Raw genomic sequence first — 16,417 nt, forward strand, 5'->3', positions numbered from 1 at the left:
CCCCGATAACCGTTTCGTTTCGTTGACGGCAAAACCGTCAACGACCCACCTCTATAACAACTAGACATAGTTAATAAAATCGTATTTATAGATCGTTGAACACTTTGTAATCTTATATTTCAATAAGGGAATGTTTCAATAATCTAGCTGAAATTACAATCTTGAATAGACTGCCTAAACAATCGATCTATTCAATGACGATCATTATTGTATTTGTAAATATTGCATATTTTTATTAATATGTATATACTTGGCAACTTACATAGAAATACATACACACAGGGCCGGATTAAAATTTATGCCACCCGAGGGCCCTGAAAAAAAGCCGCTTTATCACTGAAATTTTACGCTCTATCGTTGATCAATTGAAATTTATTTTTATAAAGGCATGATACATAAGTTTTATAACTCCCAAAAAAATCTAATATTATCATCTTAAATCATCATGGAAATAAAGTAATTAAACTATTGTGATAGTTAGTTTGCTTTTAAATTTTCAAAATCATAACATAAAATTTTGATTTCATTCATAATGCATAAATTATATTTCTTCAAATAAAAAAGATGATCAAGAAGAATTATTTAATTATATTGTATATAATTAATTTTTTCTCACAATTTTCAAAATAAAAGAGAGGGTCAAACAATATAAAATTTGGTATACTTTTATAACAGATGACACCAAATTGACCAGAAATGATACCAGAAGGATACCAAATTTTATATTGATTGCCACTTAATGAAGGCTAAGATGCTGGTCGAAAAGTGTGGATTTTGAATAAGTTCAATTAATGATGATGATTACAGAATAATATAATTTTTTTATAAAAGAATAAATTATGCACTTTTTCTTAAAAAATGAAGCATGAAAACAGAAAAAAATAAATAAAATAAATTGAGAAGCAAAAATTATTTGTTTATATTTTTCTTTTTTCATACTTCATTTTTTAAGAGAAAGTGCATAATGCATTCCTATATAAAAAAAATTATTCTGTAATCATCAATTATTAATATTGTTATTCTATATCTAAATATTGTTCTTGACAGAAGAACCTGATGATGGAACGTACCTAGTTCCGAAACGTCGTAATTAAACATCTACAAAAAAACTTATTGTTTAATTTATTGGATTAATTGTACGGAAAAGAAACCTTACCAATTTATTAAAAAATCCAGGAAATATCAATTAAATATTATATATATATATATATATATATATATATATTAGGGTGGTCCTTAAAATTGTCATTTTCGAATTTTCTTGCTCCCAGGGGTTCAAATGGTTCCAAATTGATAAAAAACAATTCTCTGAAAGTTTTAGCTCTTAATATTAACGTTTAGATAGAGCGAAATTCAATCAATCTTCGTATGGAAGAGCATGAAAAAAAAATTTAAAAACTTTAAAAAAATGTTTTAGGTATGACTTAGCGACAAATTAATTAGTTTTATTCATTCATTTGTTTGCTAAATTATATCTAAAAAACATTTTTAAAATGTTTGAAAAATTTTCCATGCTATTTCCATACAAAACTTTGATTGAATTGCGCTCTATCTAAACGTTAATATTAAGAGCTAAAACTTTCAGAGAATTGTTTTTTATCTATTTGGAACCATTTGAGCTCCGAGCAAGGAAATTTGAAAATGACAATTTTAAGGACCACCCTTATATATATATATATATATATATATATATATATATCTTCTATATATATAAAAATAAGTCGGGTTTTCCTTCCTGACGAAATAACTCCAGAACGCACGAACCGATTTCGACAATTTTGCATTCGTGTGAAAGGTCTCGGGCTCCGCAAGGTTTATAGCTAAGAAAATTAGTTGTGCATGGCATCGTGCCTTAATGCAAGCTGCTGGAACTGCACGCACCGTAATTAAAAATTCGAGTTATAAAAATAATCAATAACTATTTTAAATAATTTCAAATAGATTATCTTCTATATATATATAAAAATAAGTCGGGGTTTTCTTCCTGACAAAATAACTCCAGAACGCACGAACCGATTTCGACAATTTTGCATTCGTTGGAAATGTCTCGGGCTCCGTAAGGTTTATAGCTAAGAAAATTAGTTGTGCATGGCATCGTGCCTTAATGCAAGCTGCTGGAACTTCACGTACCGTAATTAAAAATTCGAGAAATAAAAATAATCAATAACTGTTTTAAATAATTTCAGAAAGATTATCTTCTACATATATAAAAATAAGTCGGGTTTTCCTTCCTGTCGAAATAACTCCAGAACGCACGAACCGATTTCGACAATTTAGAATTCGTTGGAAAGGTAACAGGCTCCGCAAGGGCTATATCTAAGAAAATTAGTTGTGCATGGCATCGTGCTTTAATGCAAACTGCTGGAACTCCCGCACCGTAATTAAAAATTCGAGTAATAAAAATAATCAATAACTGTTTTAAATAATTTCAAATAGATTATCTTCTATATATATATAAAAATAAGTCGGGTTTTCCTTCCTGATGAAATAACTCCAGAACGCACAAAACGATTTCGTTTCGTTTATAGCTAAGAAAATTAGTTGAAAATTTGCGAATTAATTATGGATTCACTTTCATTTACTTAGAGAAGTTCAACTAAAAAATACTTCATTTTTGTAATCGAAATAAATTCATTACTGTTGTATAATAAAATTAAATTTTTCCTTTTCAAATTTAAAACAAACAAAAAATTTCTTCATCTTTCTCACTCTCCCAGATGGTTTATCTGGTGGCGAAACGGAGTTCGTCGGGTTTGCTAGTATATATATATATAAATATATATATATATATATATATATATATATATATATATGAGTGTGAGTGTGTATGTGTAATCGAAACATATTAAGAAATTTTATTTTTATTGACTATAAACATATAATTACTTCAGCTGTTTTTCATATTAGTATTGATTTACTGTTAAGCATTATAGTTCATAAAATTATAATATCAATTGCCATTCAATTTGAACGTAATTAGTTTATATATATATATATATATATATATATATATATATTTGTATAATTAATTGATGTGGTCCTCTATAAATACATTCAACAATTTTAATTGACTATAAATGAATAATTACTTTGCTTGTTTTCCTGTTAGTATTGATTGACCGATAAGCACTATCGTTAATAAAATTATATAATTTCAATTTCTATTCAATATGAAGGTGATTAGTACATATATATATATATATATATATATATATATATATATATATACCATATATTGTTCATTTTGATATCTATGGGAAAGCATGATGATGGAACGTAACTAGTTCCGAAACGTCGCAAATACATACCAGTTTCTAAAAACTGTTTTTAATAGGATTTACTGTTCAGGGATTATTAGTTTTTTTCATTTATAATTATTTACATTTCGGGGATTTGGAATGTCCCTTAGAAACTTTGAATTATTGAAACCTTAGTCTTTTTATTTGCCACTCGCTAAAAATCAAATTGTATATTCACTAAAAATTGTAATTGGAATATCTGGTATACATATTTGGTTTTACCAAAGACTGTTTGAATATTATTTAAAATATTGATTATTTTTAATAATATTTAAAAAATAAATATATTTTTAAGAAGTAAGAAAGCTCTTGGTTCAGGAAGGTAAGGGAGTATATTTTCTATGAGAGATATTTTTAGTGACTACACAACTTAATTTTTAGTGAGTGTTTCATCAGAAAAAAATAGGTTTAGTAAGTCAAAGTTCCTGAAGAAGGAGAAACTTAGAATTATTGAAACCTAAGTCTTTATTAAACACTCGCTGAAATAAAATTGTATATTCAATAAAAATTATAATTGAAACATATTTGGTTTTACGAAAGACTGTTTAAATATTATTTAAAATAATAATTATTAATAATATCAATAAAATATAAATATATTTTTAAGAAGTTAGGAAGCTCTTACAATTAGTTAACAAAAATAAGGGAGTAATATTTTTTATATGGAAGAAATTTTAGTGACTACATAATAAAATTTTTAGTAAGTATTTTATTAAAAAAATAAGTTTAGTGAGTCAAAGTTCCTAAAGAAGAAGACAATCCGCATCCCTGAAGCGTAGGAAAAAATATAAATAAAAAATTAAATTAATAAAATTTTGTGAGCAAGAAGGAGCCTTTTTTGAATAATAAAATCGCTAATAATAATAGCTATCCAAAAAATACAAATTTATATCATAATTTACAAATTCCTGACAGCAAAGATTTTGCTGGTAGAAATAGAATCTGTTACATTTCAACATTTTAGAGAATTTTCTCCTTCGGATGCAGTAATGAAGTTATTCGTTGATATGTTGCGGTTATCCTTGCCGCTGCAAGATGTAACAAATGGAAACCGTTTCTGGCATTTTGCCAATGATTCTTATATATTAACGTAAATACTTCTACAAATTATATAACTAGAAGTGTATGAATAATGCATGCCCCTGAAAGAAAGGTGACCATATTTTTGCATGAAAACCGGGACGGATTATAATGTGTGGGAGAGCGGAGGGGAGGGGGTTGGTGAGGTAAAAATTTATATGCACATTTTTTTGGTTCGAATTTTCTAGTTGAAATGTATAATATTTAAAAAAAATTTGGCAATCAAGACATTTTCAAAAATCCCGGACAATCCGGCACAAAACACCTAAAACCGGGACAAATATTGCTTTTAGAAAAAGCCGGGACGCAAGGCCGAAAATCGGGACTGTCCCGGCCAATCCGGGACGTATGGTCACCTTACTGAAAGGCAGCTCTCAGATACATGAAGCTCTTAGTAAAATATTAAATAATATTATAATTGTCGTTGTATAAGTTGTTAACTCAGATTTCTGAAAAGTTTAGGGCTCCTCCGTGAGCGCCGAGGCATCAGCCTCGCATATCTTTCACCTCATGATTTTGGTGAACAATTGAATTCACCCATTTCAAATTTTTGTTACGATTTTGGTAAACAATAATGACAAAGTGTGTGTTTCATTAAATTCGCAAAATCCGTTTTGAGAACATACTATTTGTTTAAATAGTATTGAGCGCGGAGTCATCAACCTCGCATATCTCTCATCTCAAGATTTTGGTGAACAATTCAATGTACCAACTTCAAATTTTTTTCACGATTCTGATGAAGCATAATAACAACGTGTGCCAAATCATTAAATTAACAAAATTCGTTTTTGAGAACATACTATTTGTATGTTCTCAAAATTTGTAGTATTGAGCGCCGAGCCATCAACCTCATTTATTTTTCACCTTACTATTTTAGTGAACAGTTGAATTTACCAACTTCAAATTTTTGTCACGATTCCAGTGGACTATAGAAACAATGTGCGTCAAGTTTCATCAAATTCGCAAAATCCGTTTTTGAGAATATATCTCACGAAGCCATCAACCTCGCATATCTCTCATCTCACGATTTTTGTGAACTATCACTTAATTTCACTATTAAGAACTATAGTAGGAGCTTTAGGTGGACTAAATAATTCTTCCTCACAAGAAATTATTACTTATTCTTCAATTATACATATTGATTGGATAATCTCTTCAATTATTTCAACAAATTTTAATTTCTTAAAACTGTTTTATATAAATCAATTATTATCAAATTCAATGAATTATATTACAAAAATTATTTTAATAATAATATTTTTATCGATGGAATTTTACTTTCAAAAAATAGAAGTAAACTATACTTAATGACATATATATTATTAACTGCCTTCCTGGAAGCAATATTTAATTGTCATCAAATATACACTTATATATAGAACTACCACACCAATTAACCTGTAACCTTTGAAACATCCACTTATGTGCCAATAACGTTGTTAAGAATTAATTACACCTTCCGTGATGCAAGTTGGAATTGCATCCCTTTGTGATGAAGAAAAGCGAGCAAAATTATAGTAAATTGACTAAATTAATTGACTTTAAAATTAGGATAAAAACCCTAATATTAAAAACAACTAAAAAAAATTAATTTCGTTTTTGAAGATTATTTTATAGGTGATATCCGTTGTTTTAAGATTATTTTGTTAGGTAATTTAACATTTGTCAATATGCTCTTTAATTATTATCAATATATTAATAAAATTGATCAGAACCTTTATTTTCAGTCTAATGATGTAATTATTTGTTATCTGTGTCATATACCTAATAAGTTTGAAATTAATTTTTTGCCACAAATTATTCAAAAAAAAAATTACTTTGTTTATAATTGTATGTATATTTGAGTTTCTTTTTTTCTTTATTATACCAAAATTATAATATAATTTAGTACAGTAATAAAAGGTGAACCACTGGGTTTTCCTTTTATAATTTAATGTTATTTGTCAAACTAATTACTCAATGTCTTTTTATTTAGACAGATTGTAATTTATAAGAAAATAAAATTTTTTTTTTTCAAAAAATAAGATGTACTTATTTATAAAATTGTAAAAATAAATATTCAGCGAATGCAAATAACATGACTAACCATTTTTTTAATTTTTGAACTTCAATCAAAACCTAATTAAAAGTTCTTTAAACTTAAGTTGTGATAAACCTTAAACAACGACGTCTCTTAGGAAGAAATTTCAATAATTCGCCTATCTACACTTGACATATTTTTATTATTAGAATTTTTCCAATACTGATGATCAGAGCCAGGAAAAAGCAATTTTCACTTGGAAACATATATATAGATTTATATTTTCAAGCAAAGACGGATGTCGCTACTGCTTTATATCAGACTGCTCGAGGTGGTACGAATCCTGAAATTGTTGGTGCAGGGCCAAAGCTCTTATCACCAAGCCAACGAATTAACCCAAATTTATTCCAAATTATTTAAGACAGTGTTTCTCAGCCTCTTCATATTATGCCCCACATTAACATTTATAAAAAAAAATTAAGTTTTCACCTTTAAAGGTAGCTTTATTTTAAACTAATATAAAAGATAAATAATAAGAATAAAATACTATGGCTGAGAAAACACTAAATTGGTGTGTTTTTGTTAATTTTGATGCCAATGTTTAGTAGTGCATAAATAAAGTGAATGTTTTAATTCGTACATTTTTTAAATTGCTTCTTTTGGCTAGTGAACCGCACTTTGGCAAGCACTGTTTTAAGTACAATTTAAATATATATATATATATATATATATATATATATATATATATATGTGAGATAACGAAGCTTACTATTTAATATTTGTCTTCTGTCACCTCGACTTACAATGGTATTGGCTGATGTGCATCAATTTTTTTAATTAGCAGAATATTTTACCAGTTACCACCAGTTACTAATTAGTTTTATTTTCTAGCATTCATACGCAGAAAACGCAATGAAAGAAGTACTAGGATGGTATGGATACGAGAGGCAAAACGACATCAAGGACGGTCAACCTCCAAAAAAGATATCAAAGATTGACATGCATTTGAATACCGAGCAGGAGGAAGATCGTCTTCAAGATTCTGGTGAAACATCAATAGACGTTGCTGAAGAAGTGGTCGAGTCCGAATCCAAATCATATACGACAGACACATCTGTCATCATTAAACAAGAACCTCCTGAAGAATTGCGAGTGGAAGAATTAAATGATCAGAAATGGAGAAGTCCTGTGATAGTGAAGAATGAAGTATTTTCGCCGGAAATAGGTTGGTAAAAGATATTTGCAGTAGTTCCTAAGATAAAAGTAAATACTATGTTTCGATATAATAGTTTCTTTTAATGCTGCATTTTTTGAGTTTTTCTTATATTCTGGTGTAAAAACAGAACTATGAAAACAGACTATTTCTTCTGATCCTTGATTTTACCTGACATTGAACTTTTTAAAATAAAACCAAGAAAATTCTACTGGCCAGATTGTCATCTACTGGCATCATAGTGTATGAATGTAAAATATATGTATGTATCCGGGATAGACGACCATCAGAAAACTTGATTTACTCGAAAATGTTGGTAGTGACAATGTTACTATGCTACAGAATTATTTCTATAAATTATTCACTTTATCTTAGAATCAAATTTCTTATCCCATAAAAATTGTGAGATTGCATTTTACCCAAGAGTTGTAAGATTCTTCACATTTTCCTTCATGCAATAAGAGATTTTGTTTTTTATTTACTCTTGTTGTAACTTCCAAACATGATGACTATTAAAAATATTACTGTTTTAAATTTTACTTCTATTAACAACAAGACTACCATAGTTTCAGCGAATAACAATGAATCTAAATTTTACATTCGGATTGTTTTTGAAACTTTTTGAACAATATTTTCTCTGACTTCCTAGAAGAGCTTTTCGCTCGACAAACATATAGAATGGTACTTTTTATTTTGCGCTGTGAAAACAATTGTAATTGAGCTTATCTGCGGGTAAGTTTTATGGAACAATGTAATCCGGCATTGATCGTTATTACAAGTGTAGTACTAAGGACATCAACAAAAGTTGCAACATTTGCGAAACGAAATGCCCTTTTCAATTTTATTATTGATACATTGTTTTTGACGCAGTATTATATATATATATATATATATATATATATAAATCCTCTATAAGTTTTAGTACTTAATATGGTCTTTTAGATAGTGTGCAATTCAATCAGTTTTGTATGGAAATAGCAAGAAATTTTTTTCAAATATTTTAAAAATGTTTTGTAGATATAACATAGCGAACAAATGAATGAGTTTTATTCAAAATTCGATGCTCTTCAAAACAAATTATAAAAAACCTGTTTTGCAGAGCGTCGAATTTTCAATAAAAGATGACACGAATTGTCACCTTTGCTAAATTCATTTGTTGCTAAGCTATACCTAAAAAACATTTTCAAAATTTTTGAAATTTTTTCCATGCTATTTCCCTACCAAAGTTATCTAAAAGTTAATATTAAGAGCTAAAACTTTTAGATAATTTTTTTATCAATTTGGGGAGCAATAAAATTCGAAAATGACCTTTTTTTTTTACATGAGCATTAACATTAAGCAGAGATTGCTAACAATGAATATCTTACAATATAAACCAGAAGATAGTAGCAACACCTAGCGGCGTGTCTACTAGATATAAGGACTAATTATCTATCCTCGAAGTATTTGCCGACATTTTTATTATATGTGCAACTATACCCACGAGAGGCGATTTTCACTTGAGGCTATATTTGAGATCTGTGACCTCAAGTGGAAATTTGACATCAAAGTTGCCTAGTTCCCAAAGTTCCCAAAGGGAATCGAACCAGCGAACCCAGAACTAGTTGCTGCTAGCCCGCGCTCTAACCGATATCGCCACCGCTGGCCCTCCCTAATAGATATATAGGGTAGGACGAGACACAAAAGTCCAAATGCGCAATTATATCGTGAAAACCAAAACAATTATAATAAATAAACTAGTGGGGTGGGTGGCATCGTGCCTTAAGGCAAATTGCTGGAACTTCCCGTACCGTAACGAAACGTTCGAGGAATATTGAATGTTTTCAAATAGATTATTATAAATATTGTATTATTGTCTAATATTTATAATAATTATATAAACTGAATTGCAGAGTTGAAATTATTTGTTTAAAGTATATTAGAACTATAGTCAGAATTAAAAATAAAATCTGAATTATTTTCGATATACAAAAAATTTAAAAAAAAAAAAAAAATGGTACAAATTTTTTTTTTCCAAAATCAATTATTTTGTTAAGACAAGCAGAAAGTTCTTTGAATCAATTGAATCGGACGTTTAGTTCTCACAAAAACTGCCATTTTTTGTACATTTAGCTCTGTATCTCCGAAATGGCTGGGCCTGCCTTTGCGCGAAACTAATAACCCTTTCTCCCAATCATTACTAATGGAATGTTTTTTAGATCATTCAAATCGGATGCTCCGTTCTCTCAAAAACTCGATTTCTATTTTCTGCACTCTTTGCTCCTTATCTCCGTAACTGCTGGACCTGTTTTTGCCAAAAACTAATCAGCTCTTCTCCTTATTAATAGGAATCGAATGTTTTTTAAACCATTCAAATCGGTTGATCCGTACGCCCGAAAACGTGGACGAAAATTTGTATCCATACATACATACACACACACACACACACACACACACACACATCCATTTTTTCTGAGGTATGCCAAAACGTTCAGAAACCTTCAAAACGTCGAGAAATGTAAAAATTTTCAATTCCGATTTTCGGCCCATTACAATAACTTACCCTACGGGAAGTTAACAATATCTGACAATGTTCAGTAAAAATCCGAGCAAACACATCATTCTAGAAATGCGTTTTTTTGCTGTTTTTCAAAAATGCTGAATGGGATATTTCACTCGAAGCTGCCTCTGATACGGTTGACGAATCACGAAAGATACGAGCGCTATTTTACATCTTGATAACAAGATATAACAGAATCGCATTTTTTTCGGATTTTCATTTAGATGTGTTATACAGACACTTTCGTGTGAATTTAATGAATTTACAACTTCATTCCTATAGTGGCTACATTATAATTTTATCATCATCAATACTTTGAAAAATATTTATTAAACATATTAATTAGTAGAAGAAAGCAACGATTGTTCGTGGTGCGGCAAAACGCTGCTCTTTTGTGAAGGCGCAGTGTCGGCTCCAACCGGCGGACGTTACTGCTCCGATACCTGCTTCGCCCAGTCGCGAAGGGCATCATTCAAACGGGCCAAAATATGCGACTGGTGTCGACACATACGGCACACGGTCTCCCAAGAAGATTACCAGGTTAGATTATACACTTAACTATTCAAAATTCTTAGTTCAGAAAAAATAACAAAATTTACTAATATTCAATAACGAATTCTGTCAGGGTGCAACATCTGGGTTACAGTTCTGTTCCGACAAATGTTTGAATCAATACAAAATGCACGTTTTTTGTCGAGAAACACAAACTCAACTAGAACAACATCCACATCTTCGAGCATCCTTAGAACAGACAGCAAGTGCAGCCGCTGGATCGAAGTCAAAAGAAGGTATACTATCCGATAAATCAACTAGTGGCCATGGAATCGTGCCTTAAGGCAAATTGCTGCAACTTCCCGTACCAAAAATTAAAGTTTTTAAAAAAGATTCATTTTTTTAGAACTTTGAAAAAATGGATTTTTGAGATCTTTAAAATTTTTGATTTTTTTTTATTTTTTTATACTTTGAAATAGTTTGAAAATTTTTAAAGCAAACGCGATACGTTAGCTACGTACAAATGAAATATCGAAGCGCGTGAGCGTGGCGTCACGGTATAACGGATAAACGTTGGTACGGAACCATTAGAAATGTGAACAAAATTTGTTCTTATTATTAAAATATCTATGAAATATATGATAATTTGATGTGTATATGTCTAATGATCATTTTTATCCGCCAAATGGCATTTTTTTACCTTTTTTATTGAATCTCCATCAGTTCTTAATTTCGTCAATACAAATAAAATGTTTTCTGAACCATCCAAATCGGACGCTGTGTTCTCTCAAAAATTGAATTGCCTTTTTTGGCACTTTTTGCCCCTTATCTTCGGATCGGCTATCTGCCAAAAGCTAATCAACATGTCTCCTTGTCAATAGGAATCGAATGTTTTTTGAATCATTCAAATCGGTTGATCCGTGTTCTCGAAATCGTGGACGAAAAATTGTATCGGCACATACATACATACACACGCACGCACACACACACACACACACATACATACATCAATTTTTTCTAAGGTATGCCAAAATGATCAAAAACCTCTGAAACGTAAAGATATATAAAAAATTTCATTTTTGATTTTTTTGCGATTAATATAACTTATCCTACGGGAAGTTAATAACTATTATATTATACATGATTATTGTATTTGTAAAATAAATGTGCTTGATATGTCTGTCATAAAGTATAATGAAAAATATTTATAAGTGCAGTTCCATGAATATTTATAAGTGTAGCTACATAAATTAAAAAATGTATTTATTAAGAAAGATTAGCCCTAATAATTTTTTTATTACCAGGTTTGATAACACCAGAGTTATGGATGCATGATTGCCGGGACAATTCATTATCACCATCTACTGATGAGACTGCAAACCAGACAACATCGCCCAACAACCATCAGAATCAAAATTTTGAGCATCTTATAGACCAACACACAAGTCCGACGTTGTTTCAAATATCAGACACAAGAGGTTTAGCAAGTCTACAGCCAGTTTCATTAACTCCACCAGAAGTACCGAGAACATATAATAAAACCCGCGAAAACAAACGCAAAAAATTCTTTGCAAACAATAACATTCCTTTAAGCGATGCCAATTTAAGAAGCAAGACTCCCGCACCTGCTAGTGTAATTTCTTCTGGTGTTAATATAATGAACTCCACACCTGCTAGTTCTGGATCAAGTCCCAATTCAACAGCTCATTTCAGAAGTACAACACCAACGCCGTATTCGATGAGACGAACAGCAACAACTCCAACGCCTGCTTCAAGTGGGACGAATTGCATTCCTTTTAATAATCCTGGATCTCAAATTCCGCCTGCTCATAATTTAAAAACTGTGAGACAGCAGCATGCACAACGGCGTCCTCAGATGCGCCCAAGGTATGGCATGCAACAGCCAATAGTAGGGCCTCCACCAGTTACAGTATTAGTACCTTATCCAGTGGTAATGCCAGTTCCAATGCCAATACCAATACCAATACCTCTTCCATTTGCTGAATTTGTAAAAGCGTACAACCGACAACCCCGCATGTATTCCGTCCCAACAACGAATGCTGAAGTTGAAAATTTGTCAGCAAATGCGACGCAAGTTGGACCCTTAGACTGCTCGGTAAAAAGGAACCAATCCAACTTACCAAATGAAACTATGCCAAATGCATTTTATTCCAATGATACTACGCCCGTAAATAAATTCAATGGAGAGAACCAGGTATTCAACGAATCAGCTAAGCTTTTACAGAAAAAGGCACGCAGACGGAGGAGGCCTATTAAACAACCAACAGATTAGTATTTGAATAAGATCTAGAATAGATTGCAAGGGGAGTCTAGAATCCAAATTATTAAAAAACCACTAGGTTCTAGATATATAGATCCGAAGTCGGTATGCGTGATAATTTTCTACTAAGCTGATAATACCACACTATTGATAAAAGACAATTATCGTAACATATTAATCTAATTTGAAATATCTGCTATTTGATTATTTTTATTTTGTATAGTCATTACTTAGTGTAATAATTTTTTTAATGGACGAATTAAATAATATTGTTTTGAAACATTACTGTCGACATTTATGAATTAGATATGGTTTACTGAAGTTCTCTAACTTTTTAATTTGTCTATTAGTCTGAATTTGTACCTGTTCGTACTGAAAATAATGGTGTAAAATCGGAGTCCTTAACAACCAACTATCAGACATCAGATATTTCATAATATTTATTTTTATACTCTTTCCAATTTATTATTGTAAATGAACAATGTATTTAGAATACGTTTCCATGGCGCGTCGAATAAAAATTTAAGTTCTTTTTATATTATTAATGAAAGATCTATTAATTTTAGAATATCTACTAGTCCAGTCATTATAGTAAGTTCACCCAGCTGTAAGTCTGTAAATTCTTGTATATTGACACTAAAGTTATCTCAAAACCTACATATGGTATTAACACCCTACTATATGTAGGTTTTGAGACAACTTAAGGGTGTCAACATACAAGTATTTACAGACTTACAGCTGAGTATCTCGAATTCCGAGATTCTTACCTAATTTAAGCTTAAATGACTGGACTATACACCATGTACTTGTTAAGGCATATTTCTATTCTATTCTATTTATAGTTATGATTGTAAGAGAATAGATTTAATTAGGTTGTTCAAAAATCAATGAATACTTTATTCATTATTAATGAAGATGATTTAAAACCAAAGGCAGTAAGATATTGCACTGAAAAAGTTAACTGTTGCTTTGCAATTTAATTGTTTCATTTGTTACACTTACTATAAGAGTAATAAATATTTGTTTTATACTTTCATGTTATCTTTATTTTTGTGCCTAAGAAATATAAGATATTTGTTACTATTATGAATTATTTAATTTTAATAATATTAATGATATAATATATATAATTAAATAATATTCAATCAATTTTATATTATAAATATATATCAATAACATTATAAATATATATAAATAATATATCTTTCCTGAATCGAGTTGGAGTTTAACTCAGCTCACCCACTATTAATATTATAATATTATATATAAGTTAAATCTATTCTTTGAGTAAGAGCTGTTCATATTCAAACCTTTAAATTATATCGAAATTAACAGTCAAATTGGTTAATTTTTACTTGCGATTCAGTTTAAAATAAAATATAAGCAATTCAGTCCACTACAATGGTTATCTATGATATTTTATGTTTTAAGTTTTTAAAACATTCAAACATATATATATATATATATATATATATATATATATATATATATAATTGTTATATTTATTATACATTTTTGCAATAGAAAAAAAATCATAACTATAGACAGCAACCCATGGAAATGTATCTTTCGAAACATTACGTGTACAAAATCATTCTAAAATCCAAGAAACAAAATCCATATTAACATGTTAATTGCCATCTCAGACATATATGTCTGACATACGCAATTTGGTAGAAGGAAGAATGAAGTTTTAACATAGGGCCATGTCAGTCATATATGTATAACATAAAAAATAGTGTTTTTGCAGGAATTTCTGCAAAATAATTGTTTTCTTTTAATACATTAAGCTTCCTTGAGACAAATTTAACTAAATTATCTAATAAAGTTACCATGGGCTATGTGAAAATTTATCTCACATTATCATGGCGATTAACGTGTTAATTTATATTTATTTAGCCGCAAAACTAAACCCCATCAACTGCTCGCCATGAAAATGGCCCTTATATGTAATAAAGATTTTTGCATGCCAAAAATAGATAATCCGACATGATCAAATAGATATATAATATAAAATTATTGTTATTAAGTGATAAACTCTATTATAATTTATTAAAAATATATACTGCCTTATTGCACAATGCGATGAGTGTTAAATGATTGTGGATTTTTATTTAAAGTTAGGAAAATATCTCAAATGATAAATAACACACAGTTTGCATTTTACAGGGCATTGGAGGTATTTAAAAAATGAAGTAACTAGTGGTGTATGGTATCGTGCCTTAAGGCAAATTGCTGGAACTTCCTGTACCGTAACAAAATGTTCGAGGAATATTAAATGTTTTCAAATAGATTATTATGAATACTGTAACATTGTCTAATATATATAATAAGAATTATATAAACTGATTTGCAAAGTTGAAATTATTTATTTGAAGTATATTAAAACTTTAGTCAGAATTAAATTAAAATCTGAATTATTTTCGACATACAAAAAAAAAAAAAAATTGAAACAAGATTTTTTTTCCAAAATCAATTATTTTGTTAAAAAAAGCAGAAAGTTCTTTGAATCAATCAAATCGGACGCTTAGTTCTTGAAGAACTGCAATTTTTTGCACACTTAGCTCTGTATCTTCGAAATGACTGGACCTGCCTTTGCCAAAAACCAATCACCTCTTCTCCCAATCATTACAAATTGAATGTTTTTTAGACCATTCAAATCGGATGCTCTATTCTCTCAAAAACTCGATTTATATTTTCTGCACTCTTTGCTCTGTATCTCCGTAACGGATGGACCTACCTTTGCCAAAAACTAATCAGCACATCTCCCTATCAATAGAAATCGAATGTTTTTTGAATCATTCAAATCGGTTGATCCGTGCGCCCGAAAACGTGGACGAAAAATTGTCTCCACACATACTCACACATCAATTTTTTCTGAGATATGCCAAAATGTTCAAAAACCTCTGAAACGTGAAGATATGCAAAAATTTTCATTTTCGATTTTCGGCCCATTACTATAATTACCCTAGAGGACGTTAAATAACATTATTGTGTAATTAAAAAAAATGTCAAAGATTAATTAAATACATGTGTCCCATAACTGTCAAAAGAGCAAAGTGACAATCAGTGACAAGTGTTGCATCAATTAAGAATATTATAATTTTTGTTATATAATTTTGCGTACATAGAACTAATAACAAGTAGGTAATGATTCAACAATATTAATTATGATATAGTATAATATCTTACCTTTATCCATTATCACATAAAAACACCTGATTTGCACTTTCACAAAATGAAAAGACCAAAATAAATACTTGACCTTTGCCCCACAGAATCAAAACTTGCACTGACCAGAACGAATGCATTCAAGACACTGTGACAACTTACAGGAATAAAGATTGCAAAACCGCGAATTTTAAAATTATTATTTTATTAACTTCCCGTAGGGTAAGTTATAGTAATCGCAAAAAATAGAAAATAAAAATTTTTATATATCTTTACACTTCAAAGGTTTCTGAACATTTTGGCATACCTTACAAGTTACTTT

The 16,417-nt window shown here is 29.8% G+C and overlaps 2 protein-coding genes across 2 annotated transcripts in view; both read left to right on the forward strand.

Annotated features, from left to right (window-relative positions):
• Nucleotides 1–7,632, forward strand: part of LOC113376226 — a 165,794-nt gene extending 158,162 nt beyond the window's left edge. The window contains exon 2 of the mRNA XM_026616136.1: nt 7,291–7,632. Within this exon, the coding sequence (XP_026471921.1) occupies nt 7,312–7,632 (321 nt within the window). The 5' untranslated portion in view covers nt 7,291–7,311. The remainder of the gene's footprint in view (nt 1–7,290) is intronic.
• A 2,549-nt stretch (nt 7,633–10,181) lies between these two features.
• On the forward strand, nt 10,182–12,936 carry LOC113376227 (sine oculis-binding protein homolog). The gene is made up of 4 exons (XM_026616137.1): nt 10,182–10,188; nt 10,498–10,691; nt 10,777–10,939; nt 11,948–12,936. Exons 1-4 carry the CDS (start codon nt 10,182–10,184, stop codon nt 12,934–12,936), a joined length of 1,353 nt encoding a protein of 450 aa, XP_026471922.1.
• Nucleotides 12,937–16,417: the final 3,481 nt, after the last annotated feature.

The sequence above is a fragment of the Ctenocephalides felis genome, unplaced genomic scaffold (assembly GCF_003426905.1).
Source record: "Ctenocephalides felis isolate EL2017-DRISC unplaced genomic scaffold, ASM342690v1 CF-g0.4_SCAFFOLD_01886, whole genome shotgun sequence".
In the NCBI taxonomy this organism is placed as follows: Eukaryota; Metazoa; Arthropoda; class Insecta; order Siphonaptera; family Pulicidae; genus Ctenocephalides; species Ctenocephalides felis.